The 19,397-nt window shown below is 38.8% G+C and overlaps 1 protein-coding gene across 1 annotated transcript; it reads right to left on the bottom strand.

The window, feature by feature from the left end:
• Positions 1-16,691: 16,691 nt before the first annotated feature.
• Positions 16,692-19,177, bottom strand: LOC135714600 (uncharacterized). The gene is made up of 3 exons (XM_065237988.1): positions 18,844-19,177; positions 18,094-18,774; positions 16,692-16,888 (listed from the first exon to the last, which is right to left on the bottom strand). The coding sequence occupies exons 1-3, from the start codon at positions 19,175-19,177 to the stop codon at positions 16,692-16,694; spliced, it is 1,212 nt and encodes a 403-aa protein (XP_065094060.1).
• Positions 19,178-19,397: the final 220 nt, after the last annotated feature.

Genomic DNA, 19,397 nt, shown 5'->3' on the forward strand with positions numbered 1-19,397 from the left:
TGAGCTGCATGTTAGTTTTGTTCAAGACGTCATTGTAAAGCAGTTTGAAGGTCATTGCGCATTCAAGAGTAGTGCTTCCTACTCACAACATCCCGGGAAACCATTCTCAGGAAATGTATGTATGTATGTATGTATGTATGTAAGGTAGCCACCATCCCTTCAAAGATCTTGTATGCAGCTCCACTTAATAGCAAGATCAATTTGAGCTACTGATCTGAATTCACAATATCGCTGTATGCAGGGCAAAAAACGGAGGGGTGGACCCGTAAGTAGAGCCACTTACGAGAAATCCACGGAAATTTAAGAATCTCCTTCCAACATCCAACAAATCGAATAACGCAATTCGCAATACTTATTAAGCTCGGGAAGCCATTCTCAGGGAATTTACCGAAAATCACGTTTCCTGATTCCTGGGAATCATCTAATTTTCCGAAAAGACAAATGTTCCTGCTCAGAAATTAGCTTCCCTTTAGATCCCTGGTCTTTTTTTAAATTTCTGATATATTTGTGAAGTTTTCTAAAATTCTTAACTCACCCTTAGATGTCTTTAAACCACCCCAAAAGTATGGACTTGTCTTTAATTTTTGAAACATCTATGAAGCTATTGGAACTGCAGATCTGTAAGATCTGTCCCTGCACTGGAACTTGTTGTTTAATGTTCCCACAATTTTCCTCAAGTCCTCTGGACTTTTGTGAAGGTGTCTGGACTTCCTTTAAATTCTCTAAAAGTTCTCAGAATTTCTTGAATGTTCCTGCATCTTATCTGAAGTTAATAAAACCTCCTGGATCATTCCAGCTCAAAAGTCTACAAAGTTGTGGTCCATTCAACCGATGTCAACCAAACTGCAAAAATGCGGATTGATATTCTAAGAAAACACTTTTTTATATTTTTGATCTTATATGCTTGGTTCGCTCTGGACTACAACTACAACCACCTATTTACTAAATGTGATCTGAGAAGAAAATCTGTATGTTGACGGCTTCCATCAAAGCGAGTGTCACGTCAACACATTCCTACCCATTCCTTTCTTGACCTGCGTTCGGGCGCGGCCGGCGCTGGTATTGCCTAGTTTGAGATCACCAGTTTTTACACATAGAGGATGATTGCTAGTCCCAAGCATCGTCTATTGGTTCTTTGTGTAATTACAGCTGATCTGGCAATAACAGAGTAGCAACCGTGGGCGGTCAATCATGCTCATGCTCATGCTCTGAGAAGAAAATCTGTATGTTAATTAAACTTCTCTGAAATTCTCGGAATTTACTTCAATCCCCATAACTTATATATGTCTCCAACAAATTTCGCAGAATTAATGGAACTGCTCTACAAACTTCCCTGAAGTTTTTGGAACCTCGCATAAGTTTTCGAAATTTCCCTGATGATATTTTTGAAACTGCCCTGAAATGAATAAAACTTTACTGAAGATCCGTGATGTTCTCTGGACGCTGGTTCATAAAGTTATCATTTAGTGATATATCGTGTTTTGCCTGTGTAAGCATCAGAAGATTTGGCGCTATCTGCGTTGTTTGATGTGTTAAATTTTAATTTATGATGTTGGTGTGTTCGCAACTATTTTTGAGAAAAAAATTGAAGTGTTTTCTATCGAAAGTGTACCAAACGTGCTTTTGAACGTGTTTCGCAGTTGAGTGTGGTGAAATTCGTGCATTCCCGGTTGATTTTCAGTAGGAATTCCGTCTCCTTTCCCACCGATTCCTTTTTTTGCCATTCGACGGCGACGGGTGTGCTTTCGCGCGAGTGACGTTTATTGGATCCGTTTCTTTGAACGGCTGTGTTTTTTGTAACCAGCGGTGTAAGTTTGCCTGCGAATTGCATTGCCTCCTGGGAGTCCGGTTCACCGTGTTCGGATGCCACGCTTTCATAGTGTAGTTCTACCGAGAGTCTGCAGAGACGATAGTTTTTGTTTAACTGCAGAAGGATATAAATCGTTCTCTAATCTATGGGAGCCCGTCGAAATCGCCGTGAAATCATGGATTCCTTTGCAACATATCGGGTTAGATCTTTCCTTTATTGTTCTCTTAACATTCATTCCATTATTATATGACACATTATATTCTGGGTATGGGGCGGTCCAGCGATTGAAGCAAAATGGATAGGGAGAGTGGAATTGCCAATTTCCTGTCGTTAACAGATCGTGAATTGAAGGCGGACTCTTCTTCCCCACTCATTGGGACATCCCCTAGTGCGATGGCTTGTACATTACCGGGTTTTAGGATTTTATTGTTGTTAGGAGATTCTCTTTGATCCCGCGGACTAAGCGTAAGTGCTTACAGGTTCGCCCTCCGTTTTTGGCCCTTCATACAATGGTAAATTGCACACAATCAGGTGTTGTACTTGATCAAGTCGTACGAGGTGGACAGTCCACTGTCTAATAGTTGTGCCTGCAACAATGAGTGGTTTCCTTTACATACATACATACATACATACATATCGTGTTTTGCCTGTGTTTGCCTTGAGTGACTCGGTTAACCTTGAATCTAACCTCCAAAATCTATGACGTAGCTTAAGTTCCATTGTTCGGTGTCGCTTTTCATTGCCTCCCGGGAACCCGGTTCTCCAAGTTCGGATGCCACACTTTCGGCGTGTTGTTCTATTGAGAAATTCGTCACCAAGGACGAGTTTGAAACCGGTCTGGTTGGCGAATTCGCCCGAAAACGTGCTGATAATGTGTCCGTCGCGAGTTTTGGTGATGATTCGGTGGCCGACGTTGCCGTGAATCAGCAAGTTTTCCGCTTGCAAAAGTGCTCGGCTGGAGATTTCTCGCTGGTGTCAGAGATTGCGAGCAATCTGATGCCTCGCTGCATACGTCCAAGCTGGGGAAAGCACTAGACGCGAACCTCCTCCCAGATGACCATGGCAATACAAGAAAACTTGTGTTCGTTGAAGGAAGTATAGACTTCTCTGACGGTAGGGAAATGCACAAGTATTGGTGCTGAACTCGGGGTAAATTATAAGTGTTAGTGCAAGAAAACCTTTGAATTTACCCAAAGTTCTGCAGGAGTCTATTACGACAAAAGTGCATCACCGACAAATCGACATGAAACTTAAACTTAACTTTTGATCGAAAATCCATTAGGACCGATTCAAATGTGCAGCGATCCCATCTGTCAAAACTATGGAAATTTTGTATCTAGATAAAAATAATTTGTCCAAAATAGATTAGACACGAACCAACTCATAAATTTTGTACGCGTGTTCGTGGCTAGGATAAATATGTTCGGCAAACACGGCGGCAGATGTCAGTTTTGTGCTTTGAGCATAAATTTCTTTGTAATTTGTATGATCATTCATGTCGGTTTGTCGGTGGGTGTTAATATTTATTTATTTATTTATATTATGGTCAACAGGTAAAATATTCACCCCAATGACAGTATACTTATTCTAGATAAATTAACATGCAATACTCATGAAATTGCACTTATTTCTAAAACGGGAAACATTGAAGTCAAATACATTATAGCATCTGATAAAGCGACACGAAATGAAATCCCCAGCTTAGAGAAAATCAATACTACGGAACTCATGGATTGGATGATCAAATTAATATGGTGGGACCAGTCCAAATACTTTCTATAATTAAAAAAAAATTAAATAAATAGGGGAAATGGATGCAATGTTGGCCTGAATGCCCCTAATTTGGGCCCATGCATAAATTCATCAATCAAATAAATTTTCAATAGCAACCAAAAATATCCATTAGTACCGTCCCAATGACGCGTTCAGCTAGATAATATTGATAAATAGCAGATTTTTAGCGATGGGCTTAATCTTAGATCCATAGGCCAACATTAGAGCCATTTCCCCTACGTGCTAGGATTCAAAAGAACATTTTGAAACTGGAAGTGTGTGTGTAATACTAATATCCAATTGATAGAGGTAATACATACATGCGGGGATTATTGTAAGTGAAAGTAACCTCGGAATGGGCGTGACTCTCCAGACATTCTGAAATGGGTTGCTGAATCTGCAATAGAGCTATCACTTTCTAACTCCCGGACCAAAGCTTTCTACAATGACCATAAATTTGACACTGTAGAGAGAGTTCTTCCATAATAAAACTACCGGCTAGTGAGGGTTAGAGGGAATACACACGCACACACAGAGATCCCTGCTGGTCTCTGGACTTTCGTGAATTTCTTGGAACTTCGACGATGTTTCCGCTCTTTTTCTGAAGTTCTCTAAGCTTCCCTGGACTTCTTTAGGCTTCGCTGAAATTTTCGAAAGATGAAGATTGCAAAACTGTATTAAATTTTACATAACTTCCCTACAAATCTTTGAACTTCTCTGATTGTTTCTGGACTTCCCTAAATTTCTACAAAGTACTTGAAATTTTCCTGAACTTATTGGAACTGCCCCTACAACTCCTCCTAAGTGTCAAAGGATGGTTGGACAGTTGGGGGAAGTTGGAAAAGACTTCCATAGCTCAAAGGAATTTCTGGAAGTCAGAAAACACAGAAAACAAGAATTCTGGGGAAACTGGAAGGATCTTTAAGAAGAATTTAAAAAAGCTTTCCGTGAAAAGTCAGATGGAACTTCTAGCACAGAGAACAGAGGTCCATGTTCGGTCAGAAACTTGTGTAAAGTTAAGTGAAAACGTCGCCATTACGTAGCATCTCCTGATTTCCTTTATAAATTTATCACTTTCGACCAATTTGGCGCTAGTATCGATAATTTATCTGCTGAAAATTGTCATTTGGCGCTACCAGCACTTAGTGTCTAGTGTAAGTTTTGCAACACCAACGCCATCATGTTGTCAAAGAGGGTTTTTAAGTGGGGAAGTCGCCGTTAGTGGCGATAAAGTCGAATACGAATCTTTACATAAGTTTTTAGAGAAATTTTGTTCGAGTCTCAATGTCTGTTCTCTGTGCTTCTAGTTGAAATTGGAAATGATTTCCTCTTCCAGAGGAAGCCAGGATGGCTTCTGAGGGAAGTCAGAACATACTGTTGAAACGGGAAGTTTATAGAAACTTCCGTTGAACGATGGAAGAAATCTCCGCGGAAAGTTGGATGAAACTTTAGGGGCCAGAGTAAGGTGGAAAAAACTTCAGAGTGATGTTGGAAGCAACTGCCGGAGATATCATTAGAAGCCTTCTAAAGAAGTCGGTCAAAATCTTCAAGGGGAAGTAGGAAAAAACTTCCAAAAGATATCGTAAAACCTTCCGGGGAAAACCGGGGGCGAATCAGGAGAAAAATTTGAAGTTCTTCCCAATCTTCAGGAATAAAACAAAATATTTAAACTTGTTGAAATATGTTTTATGCTTAATAAGTCGACGTACGGAAGTTCAAATTCTAATGAATTACTTATGAATAGCGGTGAGACCTGGGAAGCCATAAATGGTCAGGAAACAGGATCACTACTCGAAAGAAACTTCCTGTAATATATGGAAACTGGAAGACTCCTGGAGGAGACCGGAGAAATCTTCTGGAAAATATTGGTAACATCTTCCAGCGTAAACCAGAAGGGGTTTTGGGAACAGTCAGAAGAAACTTCTAGGAAAGCCGGAAGGAAGTCAGCAGACCGATTCCGAGAAAAGTTAGAAGAAACTACCATGAAAACTATCCAGGAGAATCCAGAAAGACTTCTAGTAGCAATTACTGATGGAATTTTGAATAAACTTCCGAAATAGGTTGCAAAAATTTTCCGGGCAAAATACGAAGTCTGCTTCAAGTCTGCTAAAACGGGTCAACCTGTTAATAAACCTAAAATAGAATTAACCACTGAATCCGTCACAATGTGAGTGTGAAATCCGTATGAAATAACCGAAGATAGTAGCTAGTTTTGTCGTAGTCAGAAATCTTCCAGAACACAGAATCTGGAGATATAGCATTTTCTTGAAATGCCCAAGCATATTAGCGCTACATAGTGGGAGAATAATAAACTAATCTGTGCACTATTTGAAAGGTTCTGGTTATCTGAGCAAATTTACCGAAGACAGCAACTTGCCAACTAGTCAGAATCTCGAGAGATAGCTCATGCTAGATGTTTATATCCCCAATAGCACCGAGTAGTGGTGTGTTTTTTAACTAACCAGTCTACTGTGTAGAAAGCTTTCATTACTTGAATAATTTTGCAGAAGACAGCAATTTCCTAAACGGTCCGGATTTCGATATAAAGCATCCCAAGTAACATAGCATGTTTTATCGAGGATTTAAAGCATTCTACAAGTCTAAAATATGGTCATCAGATCCCTCATAAAAACTGGTTTGAAACACTGCTTGAAATGGTCTAATTTCAGTCAGTCGAGAATGGTTCATAATCTGGTGTCAAGAACTGGTTTCAAATAAATACAATTAGGAACTAGTGGAAAGCAGAATTAAGACCACCGCACCGGATTATCAGGGTTCGGTCTGAATCTGTACCAAAAATTTAAACTGAACCAGCTTATTGGACCGCTCTAGAGATGCCCTAAACTCTCTGACATTAATTTATATGCCCTCCGACGCCTTCCACGATTTCACTTATATCACCCTTTAAGTTCTATAACCTCAAAGCAGCCAGCGAACGTCGATTAACGATTAAAAGGCGTTTTTTTTTTTCGTTTGAGTTGAAATATGTTGAGTTTTAGAGTTATTAACTAATAAATTTGTTTCAATAAATACTAAATGTGTTGGATGTAGGGCAGATGTTGTACCCTAGAAGAAGTGATCGTGATTGTTAGCCTATGCACTGGATCTCTAAAGTTCACGTCTAAAGCATATCAAAATGATTGAATACACGCGGCGTCATACATTTCCGTTCTGGAATGCCATCCAAACTCTAAATATCCTCACTCATCGAGTGCATTGAACTGCATCCAAACCGCAAATCACTCCGGTTTGGCAAGGCAAATATAGCGTATCTTACGACGAGTGCAATTTATTACAACATTCGAGGATTCCCACACAGACAGACGCTCACACACATCCACACTGACACCTCGTCACGTCCCTTCCAGTGATGCCACAAATATATAGAATTGCATTAATCTGCATCTGACAACAAATGGGATGCTACTGCTGCTGGCAAGACCGGTTGTTGGTAATCACTTTCATTAGTTGGTTCACACCTCATCAGTTTCGGATTCATGCATCCATGGAGAATACCGTACCTACCCACATACCGGCTTAGCTCGGCAGCGTGTGCGTATTGGTAGCTCAGAATGCAGTCATTCGTATTCCAGTCAGTATTCGGCAGAGCTTGAACCAGATGCGGTTTGAGGTGGGGGCATTGCACTCTGAAAAACATTTTTCGCTTTGCTTATCTCGGGGCAAATTCGCTAAAATAATGCGACGTCATAGCGAGTGTGTCGTCAAAAGAAGTGTCTTTCATCATGGAAATTCAGCCGTGAGGCACTGCTTTTTGTGTTTGGGACGCTGAAGTGGTTGCTCCTTGGTACCTCCAAAAGCTTCTCGAGAGCAATTCAAACATTGCGAAATTTCAAAACTCTCTTGAGTCACCCAATTTCCGTTCCTGGACAACTATCTCCGTTCAGAGGCCCATCGCAGGCCTTCGTGTTTACTTTTTTGATCAGTTAAAATAAACATACATTACATTGCACACCAACTCTCCCTCTCTCTCTCTCTACGCTTTGTGTCTGTATGCTTGCTGGGATACCGTGCGTCGTCGTCGACCGGCTGCAATATGCTGTTGCCGTAGGTCATGAACAGGGAAGCCGGCATGTGCTGCGATGGTGTTCTGTGCGCGAGTTGTTTGTTGTGAGAGCCACCCAACTTCGATGAGCGCGTGATTCCCTGCTTGCTGTTTGTTGCAATGGACAGACGAACCCACTGAGCTGCAAATGATGTCCCGCCAGGAAAACGAGAGAGAGAGAGAGAGAGAGAGAGAGAGAGAGAGAGTGGGATGACATGTGAGCGAGAATGCGAGAAAATGGGAAAGCACAAGAGTCCCATCGACGACCAACCAAATATGAGTGCCCCCAGCCGTGTTCCGCGTCTTTTGGCGACCGTGAAGACTGAATGTGGTTGCGAAGGGCGGAGGACGGAGGACCACGACGACGACGACGACGGTGTGTTGTGTATTGAATAATCTTTTATGAGACCGTACTGCCCGAAAGCGAGGACATTGAACCCCGCTCAGTGTAGTACTAGTTCCATGGTAGTAGCAGCGCAGAGCGTCATCGCCGTCGTTGGTTTAGGTTCCTGGCAGAGTGGGTTCTTTACCGAGGGATGTCGAGAACTGGTTGGTTTTTATACGGTCTTCATTTTTAGAGTGGAAAAACGATGCAAGACGAACCAAACAAAAAATCCGGCGGGACCGGATGTAAGGCGAAAGGGATTTGCTCAGATGGAGAAGTGTTTGAACTTAGGGGGCGATTGATGTTTGGAAATGAGAAAGCATTAGAGGACGTAGTGGTGGAAAAACCAGTTCAAGGACGTTTCATTGACAAATTCCTGCACGGATCGATGACAGTGGAATAAAATGTACGTGTGCTATCTTGTGATTATTGTAAGGATTTGACGCGTTGGTTCCATATTAAGTGATTCTAACTTGTTCTAATCAACGAGCAAACCATGCGTCTCCATTATAATATAGCAAATTAAAAGGAGTGTAGTTAGTTACAAAACGTTTATATTTTGATCAGCACCATAGTGAAGAGGTTGCGGAATTCAAAGGGGCGAAATCAATGAGTTCTGAGGTCCAGAATTTAGATAGTGTTTCAAAGTTCAAAATCTTATAACGGAGCAGTTCCACGCCAAATGACGAATCGGAAAACTCGGCCTTCTCAGATTTGCAGGAAACTTTTTCCCAATTGTTTGTTATGGGCAATGTTTCATTTTTTTTCTAAAATTCGACCATATTAGATTTTGTAAAATTTTCAAAATGGCGTCTTTGAAATTTTTCAAAAAAAATGTGGCACGGAAATGCCATTTCAGATTGAAAGACATCTGAGACAAAGTTGTAGAGTAAAATATTTTTTTCTGGGAAAAATATAAAAAAAGTTGTCAAGTAAATTTTGAATTCCTGGAGAGTCAACAGCCTTTTAATTAAAGTTAATTTGATCTCCAGGAGGCAGCTTTTTAATCAAAATAAATTTTAGTTCCTGGAGGTGCGATATCATTTTAATCAAAACGATAGTGAGCTCCTGGAGGCGCATGAACTTTTTGAGCTCATGGCACCGCAACAGCTTTTCAATTAAAATTATTTTGATTTCATGGAGGCACAACAGCCTTTTAATCAAAATGATTTTAAGTTTTAGGAGGCGCAACAGTTGTTTAATCAAAATGATATTCAGTTCCTGAAGACACAATAGCTTTTGATTCAAAATTAATTTGAGTTTCTGGAGGCGCAATACCCAAATAATAATTTTAGCTGCAGATTAGCTTATACAGGAAAAAATGGCTTACACAGCTAACTTTTACCTGTATAAGCTAGTCTGCAGCACACATTGTTTGTTGGGTAGCCTTTTAATCAAAATGATTGTGAGCTCATGTAGAAGCAACAGTAAAGTATCAACAGAAGCAAATTAAAAAAAAAAAACCGTTTTCAAATATGCTACGAAAAATTTTCTGCGCTCATAAGACTGATGCAAAATTTGAAATTTTCGCTCCACAGTGCTCAAACGGTTTCAAATCAAGTCCTGATTAGCCTTCCAAAATTTAAACTCATTTGGTAAGAAACTGACTTGGCACAAACTATTCGAAGTTTATATGGAAATTACTATGGGAAAACCAAACTTTTTGTGCATTGTCTTCTACCCATTTTCCCTATTGTCTTTTCGAAAACTTTTCCTACGGGAAATTTTCTAAGCTACAACTTTGCGGAATATCGTTTTTAAGCCAAATGTCAATTTAAAATGATATTAATTGTTTAAGAGATTGATAATCTTATGGCATGATCAAGCAGCTGTTCTGTGGACAACACTGTATTCTGCAGTGTGACATAGTAGCCATGATATTTCTAGACTAAGATTTGAAAAGGGCGTAATTCCAAAATGACCATATCGAGAAAATCGCTTCTGAATTTTGATGACCTAAAAATTAATCCTATTTCACGACTTTCCATTTTCTGGATGATTTTATAAGTTTGACATATAGTTAATAGTGTAATCTATCATCATGCATCACTAAAAACTAAAAAAAGTTTTCTTTGTCGTGAAATCGAGAAGAAAACATCATACGCCCTGATAATTTCATACATGTTGTTACCCCCCGGATCTTCCACCCTTTGAACTGCCAACACTGGTGATACGCCGTGGAAATACACCCTCGGGATTTTTTGTTTGTTGTTCCGCCTTGGTTCTTCGTTCGCAAATTTTTTGAGAGTGGAATTACGCCCGGAGATTTTTTTGGTCTTCTTTTTGTTCGTTGTTTACACGTGAACTATCAATCGGATGCATTTCAAATGAATCGCGCGTGACTAGATACTACAGACTCAATACGTTTGGCATATTAAAACGATATAATTCGTAGTCCTGGTGCAAGGCGTAACAACCAGATGCATCATAGAGTTGAAAGTTGGAAATACGCCATGTAAGAAGAAACGAGTGATATTTTCTTCTACTTTTTCGTGTTTATCGAGTAGTTTGTGAACTGTTCTCTCTATATGTGGCAAAATGTGGTTTGTTTACATTTTGGCTCTTCCGCCCCTTTCAAATGTTAGTCTACATTTGTGCTCTATTCTTCGCACCAGAAACACCAATGTTGCCTGCTGAACAGTTGAATGAGCATAATCATAAGAAACCATGACTTGAATCAATAATAACTTTTGTTCCTTACATGTGATTGAAAAGTGGTTTTGAACAAAGTTGTAGCACTGCTATCATTTTTAAAAGCATAGTGATGTGGTGAATTGTGAGATAAATATGAACAAAAACATAAGTTTTCCCATAGTAATTTCCATATAAACTTGAAATGGTTTGTGCCAAGTCAGTCTTTAACTAAAGTAGTTCAAATTTTGGGAGGCTAAGCAGGACCCAATTTGGAACCGTTTAAGCACTGTGTGTGTGTGTGTGTGTGTGTGTGTGTGTGTGTGTGTACAATCAAACCCCCACTGTCTGGCAGTGTTATTATGGAAGAAAACTGCTTTTTATTACCATTATTAAAGCAGGTTTAGTCCGGGAGTTAGAAGGTGTTAGCTCTATTGCAGCTCCAGTGACCCATTTCAGAATGCCTGGTAATTCACGACCACTCCGAGGTCACTTTTACTTACAATAAGCCCCGCATGTTCACTCTACCTTTATCAAATGGATAATGGTATCATAAACACACTTCCAGATTCAAAAAATATTATTTCCAAATCTGGCACGTATATAGTTTTGAAATTTGTTCAACTGTATTAAATCGATTTGAATGGACATTTCTTATCAATTTTGTTTCGAATACCTCTTCATTCATCTGCTGGCCGCACTTACTGGCCCTTACCGGCGACCAACTCATCTGCCCGCAAATGCAACAACGCTCAAATCTCAAAGCTCTCCGAACGTCCCCTCGAAAATGCAATCGAGATATGTATAAGAACAATCTTCAACTGGAACGTACTCACCAAATCAATACATCCGAAAGCAAATTCCCGATGCTTATTTTTCTCTCGCATACCCGTCGTCGTCGAACGGCAAAAAAGGAAAGTCGGTGAACAATTTTGTGACACGGAATTTTAACTGCACATAAACCGCGAATTCACGAATTTCACCACACCCAACCGCGAAACACGTTCAGAAGCACTTGTGGTACACTTTAGATATCAATTTCGTTAGAAAACACTTAATTTTGTTTTGCAAAAATAGTTGCAAGTGAACCAACATCAACACCGATCGTGCGGAGCTCTTTCACGCACCTTGCAGCGCGTAAATAATCTGAAATTCAATTTGGAACCGTTTAAGCACTGTGGAGCGAAAATTTCAAATTTTGCATCAGTCTAGCGCTCATATAGTGCCATTGGGACGGTACTAATGGATATTTTTGGTCGCTAATGAAAATTTAGTCGATTGCTGAATTTATGTATGGGCCCATATTAGGGGCATTTAGGCCGACATTACATCCATTTCCCCTATTTATTTTTCATGCACTGGGTGTCCAAGTGTAGATTCAATTATTGTTACGTTGTTGTTTACAAACTTTTATTTGTAACCAAGTTGGATAGAACAATATTCGCATGACAATATCACGGAACATCACGGACTCCTGGAGCTGTTCCGGTTTTGCTTCCCATCGACACACTCGTCTAGGAAACGGATCAGACAATAAAAAGAACAGGATCGTTCCTTTGTTCTCGAGTATTGCTATCTCATTTGGGTATTGAAACTCGCTTTTCTAGATTTTATTATGCTGTAGAATATCACCTTGTTCTTTTACAGAATTTTTTCATAAATTGGTTCTAGACCAGTACAGCATGCCTTGAAATCGGATCAGCCGGTTTCAGTTTTTGAAAACGGATTTCATCGAACATCTTTCCTAATCTTGTTTGACAACTTACTAGGTAAGCCACCTTCAATCTGATCGATCCCCTTTGTTCGTTGCACACATCTTCACCTTGTTCCAGTCGGGTCGTTACCAAGAACCATTTTCATTGGGTCGTTATCCGACATTGTTACGATATTCCCAGTCCACCGTAGTCGCCCGATTTTCGCATTCGATGTAAATTTATCAACTTATAAACCTGCTGCAATGCTACTTAATGATTCAATTTTTTTCTACAGTGATTCAAAAATTTCCAAGCTCAATCCAATATTTTCAAAATTGCTTTAGAATTAAGACCAAATCAGAAACAAATCAGGAAATTCCTAATTGAGGTAACACTTTTCAAAGCAGATTCAAAACTGAGTCTGAACTTTTTTGAAGTGAGTTCTAACTTTCGAATAGGTCAGCATCATTTTTTAACTGAGTCTAATCGTTTCTGTTATGTTATTCAATCCTTTTTAAAGTTGTCAACATTTTCCTGAAGTTATCCAACATATCCTAAAGAATTGGTGTCGAACTTTCTGGAGTGAGACCAAATTAGCTGATTTAATCCCTTTCCTAAATTAATCCAAGGATTCCTGCATTGATCAAATTATTTCCGAACTGAATCCAAACTTGTCAGAGCGGTTTTGACATTTTCCTAAGTGAGCCCCATATGTTTGTTAACTGCTTCGGCATTTGGCAAGGACACAATCTTGTTTATGTCATCTACCTTTCCTAAAAGTGCAGTATGTTTTCCGAAGTGAACCGACACTTTTTTGATCCTAAATTTTACAAACGGAGTCCAACCTTTTCTGAAGTGGTTCATACCTAGTGCAAACTTTTCTGTTCAGTGATTGAATTATATTTAATGTTAGTCTGAGCTTTCCTGAAGTGATTTCACTAGCTTTTACCGTACACACAACGAAAAAGTCATGTAAATTTCAGTTCCCTGAGACCGATACATGTAAGCGACTCTTTTGACATAAGAATCATTTGAAAGAAACGAGAAAATCAATAAGGTGATCCAAGACAACCTGGTCTATACAAGGTGTGGAGATCTAGCCTTGACGTATGTGTTGGTAGAGGGAAAAATGTAAACTTTGTGGGAGACGATGGTGACGGCGTCATAACACTCGAAAGCAATTTTGCGAAATAAGTAGGAAAACAAATCCTAGCTATTTTTGCATGATGATACATTCAGGCCTATAATTCCACACCTTGTATATAGGGTATACGTCCCTAACCTCGGTCTAATATGCAGCCATAGATTACGTTTTTAATCATAACTCATCAATTAATTTACCTGCAAACGATATTCTACTGCTAAATGGTATGCTTAGATATGCTTATCATGTCGTTTGCTATCAGGAACCGCAAAAAGTTGAAAAACTTACTTTTTTTAAGACAAAAACTCACCAGGGAAATGTATGTAATATCGGTCTATTGTCCCCAAATTGGGTCTATTTATGGATGCAACTTCGTCCTATCCTGTTTGATTCTCAAAAAAAACGCTCTTGGTAACGTTTTCTTATGTATTTTTTTTTATCACTATCACTGTTAACTTAATACTCTTCATTCCTCAAAACATTTCTTAGAGAAAATTTTACGAAAACTACATTAAATCACTCAAGTTAAAAATTAAAAATTAAAAATTTCGCTTATCGTCTTTCGACCGCAGAATATCTAAATCAAAACATTGTGATGTTCATTATACAGATTTGGCAGAAAAAATCTCCCTTCCTGTTCGTTCCTTATCATCCAAATGCAAACCACATTGTTGACGTTACTCTTATTGCTATATGCTGTCAAATGAATTTCATGGGCCAAAGTTAGGAACATAGAAAAGAAATGTGTCCCTAAAGTTGGGTCCATGATTTACTTGTGAAAACGTTGTTAAACAATTAAAATAAACATAAAATATTCAAACAGTAACTGTGAGTTTTACGTCTAGTGTGTATTATCAGGTAATTCCATTCAATAAATGCCATAATCAGGCCATTTGATGATCGTCAGTGCAACCTTCCCATCTTAACCTTAGAAGTCATGGCGGCTAAAAACTCCGAACAGAGTGATATTCTCAACCAGTTTTATTACTTACGAGAGCTGAAAATGTATTGAAATGTTGTGATATAAATTGATTTGTGTGTGGTACACATTTATCAATCATCAGTGATCAATATTTTCCTTATTTTTTGTGTAATATTCCTTAATTAATTATTTATTTGCGTGATAGGCCGAATGAAAGGACTAGACCCACATTACATACCGTAACCCTACCAGGTTAGATCCAAGAGACGTTTCTCAGTGGAACTGACAACTAGAAATCAAGTGTGTGTGTGAGTGATCTGGTGATGATGGTGCTGAATGTAAACACAAACAAAGCAGAAATTTATATGAGAATAATCTGCCAGTTCTACTGTGATCTGTCAAAAGTTTTTGGTAAACAAAAAAGTCAGCTGATCGCAACTGTCTCGTGGACCAGCGTTATTCAATCAAACGTTCTCTTCGTCTACTTGGTTATATTTCGGTTTGAGAACACTTAATTTCAATTGAAATGCTTATTTACGTTCCATGATTTACGTCCAATATAGATTACGTCTCGTGTAAAAGTAGTTATTTCTAAGTGTGTGGATTCCGATCATCTAGACCCCTTCCTCGTTCTTGTGAGATTCACATCTTTTAAAAATTATTCTGAGATTTTAAAGAATGAACCTTCGTGTGTTCATACCTGATGGAAGATTTTTTTTAAGTAAGTACAATTGTTGAAAAAACTGGGCTTACATCTACAAATTTACGTATTTTTTTTATAGAAATTTGGGTTTCTTGATCAGCCAAGTTGGCTGAGTTCATACGTGATGGTAGATTTTTTTGAAGCCAGGTTGGATTTCGGTTCTATCGGTTGATATGTGTGCTTGGATTTTGTAGAATGGAACTTGCTGAATCCATACGTGAAGGACTAACCTGGTAAATCGTCACAAAAGTTGGTATTTTTATTGAAATTTGATTTTTCTGTTTTGCCGAACTGAATTTTGGCTCCTATCTTTGAACACTAGGCTTGTATTTTATAGAATAAAATTTGCTGAATCCATACGTGAGGGTTGAATTTCTCAATTTTTTAGGAAACCGAGTTTAAATTCACAAAACTACGTATTTTCATAGACACTTGGATTTTCTGTTCTGCCAAGTTGAATTTCAGCTCCGATCTTTGAAAAATAGTTTTGGATTTTATAGAATGGACCTTGCTGAATCCAAACGTGATGGTACATTTTAAGAAGCATGCTCATTTTTTTTTAGAAAACTGTGTTTAAATTCTCAAAAGTACGTATTTTCATAGAAATTTGGGTTTCCTGTTCAGACAAGTTGAATTTCGGCTCCTTCCTTTGAAAAATATGCGTGGATTCAATAGAACTGCTATATCCATACGTACTTTAATAGAAATTTGATTTGTCTGTACTGCTGAACTCAATTTCGGCTGCTATCTTTGAAAAAAAAAGGTTGTATTCTATAGAATGGACCTTGCTGAATCCATACGTAAAGTTTGAACTGGGTTTGCAATTCGTAAAGTAGGGTAGATGTACCAATTATGGCTATAGTTTGTCAGCCGAAATCAATTATTTAGTTCAATTGTTTACATGATTTCATATGACTCCATATATTATACCAAATAGTAAAGCTTTAAGATTAATTATTGAGATAAACCTATCAAATGTAAAGAATAGATGGATAAAACTTAATTATAATTAAGATAATGATGCTTATGCAGAGCACCCATTATGGCCATATGGTCACTTTTCTTCGCCATATATATGTTTCTATTATGGTTATACTCAGGTTTTCCATTGAAATAAATCATACTGAATAATAAATTATGCTGAATTATGGGCAAAAATCGAATTCATTTGATTATATGATATTGGTTACAATTAAATATACATTAAAAAAAATTGTATATTGTTGTAGAGTAGGCTGAAATTATCATTTTTTACACCCTATTATCGACCATGGAAGCAACCATTTCATGATGAGTGGACAAGTGAAGACCATGATTTGCGTCCTTTTTTCGATAGAAGCGCGATGCCCCCCTTTAGTGGCAAAGCCATAACTAATCTAATGGAGGAATCATATTGCATAGCGGAAGAAAATGTGTTTATTGTCTTGTTCTTCTTGTATTACATAACAATCAAGAAACCTCGGCTCTGTAAAGTTCATTAGTTTGAGCCTGATAAAAAAATCTTTATTTTGGTTTATATCGTATATGTATGTTTGTAATTAATTAACCATTTCAACAAAAGGAACATCAATTTTTAGTTTTCCGAGTTGGTTTCTTCGTTTTAGGCTCCTTCTTCTTTCGCTCACGTTCCTCCATTCTAGCTATCTTTTCTTCTTCTTTTCTCATCTTTGCGTCTTTTCGATCAAGTGCCTTCCTTTTCTTTGTCTGTTCAATCTCCTTTTTATCTGCTTCTTTCTTCCGAATCGCTTCTAGACGTTCCCCAGCTGTGAGAACGGGGGTGTACTGTATTGAGTAATTCCGATGTTTTGCATTTCGACGAGGTGTGGGTGGAAGTCTTAGTATATCGGATAGCCTACGCTCAGGAGCGGTACAGCCTAGCGTCGTTGAATTAATTTGAAGATTACCCGATTCTATAGAGTTTTCTGTTGCATCTAAAGAATAAAATAATTATAAACAAAAAACATACATAATGCTCTTATACTGGGAGTCACTTTTACCTCTGAAAATGATCTCTTGCAGAAAAGTATCAGCTTGTGGTTTTACTGAAACAGATACAGTTGAATCGTTCATATCATTATCGGGAATAACATCTAGTGATAGAAATAATATTAGTCTTAATAAATTTTGCATTTTTCAAAAACTTGTACTCACTATCATTGATGCCATCCGATGTATGCTCAACAGTCGCATTTTCCATGGGATTGCATTGTGCAGTCCATTGTAACCTCTGGTATATGCATGTCTTCTTCATTGGGTTCAGCCGGTACAGCACTTAACTCAATCAAAATAGATCCATCATAGCGTTCATAGCAGGGGTCCAAATTATCAATGTTTATAATCTGACATTCGTTAGAACCAGTATCTGCAGGTATTGAAGGTGAAAAACTAGGATCTTGAAGTAACTCGATATTCTGTGTCCCATCAAGATCAAGCTGCATCGAAGACGAGTTACGATTTCTTTGCAAAGTGGATAAGTCATCGAATTTAACGTAAGGCCGAACAAATTCTCGATAGAAAAAACGAATAACGCGTTCTTCTCGTGTGAGTCTATTAACATCGCCTTCAATTTTTCCCATTGTTTCGCTACCAATCAAGTCATAAGCTTCAATAATTTTATCAATGTGGATGCGCACATAGTCAGAAGATAGTGCAAATTGATTCATAGCTTCAGTCAAAATCGGCAACGGTTGTGGACTTCCCATTTGATTCGATAGGTGTTCTGATAGGAACGGCGAGAGGAGCGGTTCGTTTGTTGCTTGTGGTAAAACAGGTTCTTGAAGAGAACTCGATAACAATCCATTGGGCAAAGACGGGGTTTTCGCTATGCACTTGGTATAGTCAACTGAATTTGCATCAAAGGGCTGCAGACCACATGCTCGAAAGCCATTCTGAATTGTAGTGCTTTTGATTGCCCTTTCAACTGTTGTGTTCAGAACCCCACCGAAGTGCCGCAATGTAAGTGACTCACCCTGATGTTTTAATCTCCATTCTTCAACCACTTTTCTCCATTCGCTTTTCAGCGGTTGCGTAATATGCGTCGTGTTTGGATACAGAGAAATAAGCACGATTCCTAAAGACTGGCATATATCCGCTACTTCCACCGCTTTGTGTGAAGAATGACCATCGACGAAGTAAATTATTGGAAACTTTACACCTTGTCTCACGAGGAATGGATGGAAAATTTTTAGGATGTATTCACGGAAGTTGTGCGTGTCCATCCATCCACGTTCACTCTGACCCAGGCCCCAATCAGATGGAAAACCTTGTGCCACTTCTTTTCGGATGCGCTTTCCCGGAATAATGACGTGAGGACTTACGACAACTCCAGATGCTCCGAAGGAAAACATCACAGTGACATTTTGCTTTCCAGCTGCCTGTTCAATTTCATAAACATTGCGGGATCCTGTCCGCGCAATAACCTCCTTTGTACTGGGGTGAAGGTAAAACGATGTTTCATCATCATTGAACACTCGTGTCGGATCCTCCAGTACTTCACGCAATTCATTCTTCATCAACCAGTTGTCCACTGTCTCAAACCAACCCCGAATATCATTTTCGGTGACTCGCCCACTTGCGGTTGACACTTGTTCCGGTGTTCGGAGAGAAAATCCTGGATTACGTCGCAAAAAAGCCTTGAACCATTTTCGTCCTAGAACAATTAAATTTTCCTATTTTGGTATTCATTGGTCTAATTTCTAATAAAAAGATAAAAATATACCTGGTCGATTATTCTTGAATGGGTTCTCCCGTGAATTCGCTGACAGAAACTCTGCTATTTTAAAGATCAGCGCTTCACGTGTAACAGGAAATCCGCGGTCCTGCATCCCACAAAGCCATGTGACAACTTTATTTTCTTCCTCTGTTGATAGCACCGAGTGTGGTCCAGGCTTGAATTTTTGTTGCCATTGGCCACTTAGTCTGTATCGAATGGTGGAGATGGGTATCCCGAACTCTTTGCATCCGGCATAAACTGATTTTCCAGCTTTTATGCTTCGGATGCATGATGTGATAGCCTCTTCGGAGTATTGTTTACATGCTGATTTTTTCGCCATTCTACATGAAGTACAATTGTCTATAATTATGCTTATTAGTGTGTAAAATTTGTGTTTATTCATACCTGAGATGAGAAATCCTGAGCAAAAAGTAGAAATCACTGAGAAATCAACTAAACACTTGCTTTTCCAAGTACAACGCTCATGTAAATATGGAGCTATGGCCAAAAGTGACAGATCGCAGTAGGTACTTTCGCTTGTAGCGATAATGGGTACACCA

The sequence above is a fragment of the Ochlerotatus camptorhynchus genome, unplaced genomic scaffold, assembly GCF_037179485.1.
Source record: "Ochlerotatus camptorhynchus isolate MF236.1 unplaced genomic scaffold, CSIRO-AGI_Acam_v1.1 ptg000670l, whole genome shotgun sequence".
Lineage (NCBI taxonomy): Eukaryota > Metazoa > Arthropoda > Insecta > Diptera > Culicidae > Ochlerotatus > Ochlerotatus camptorhynchus.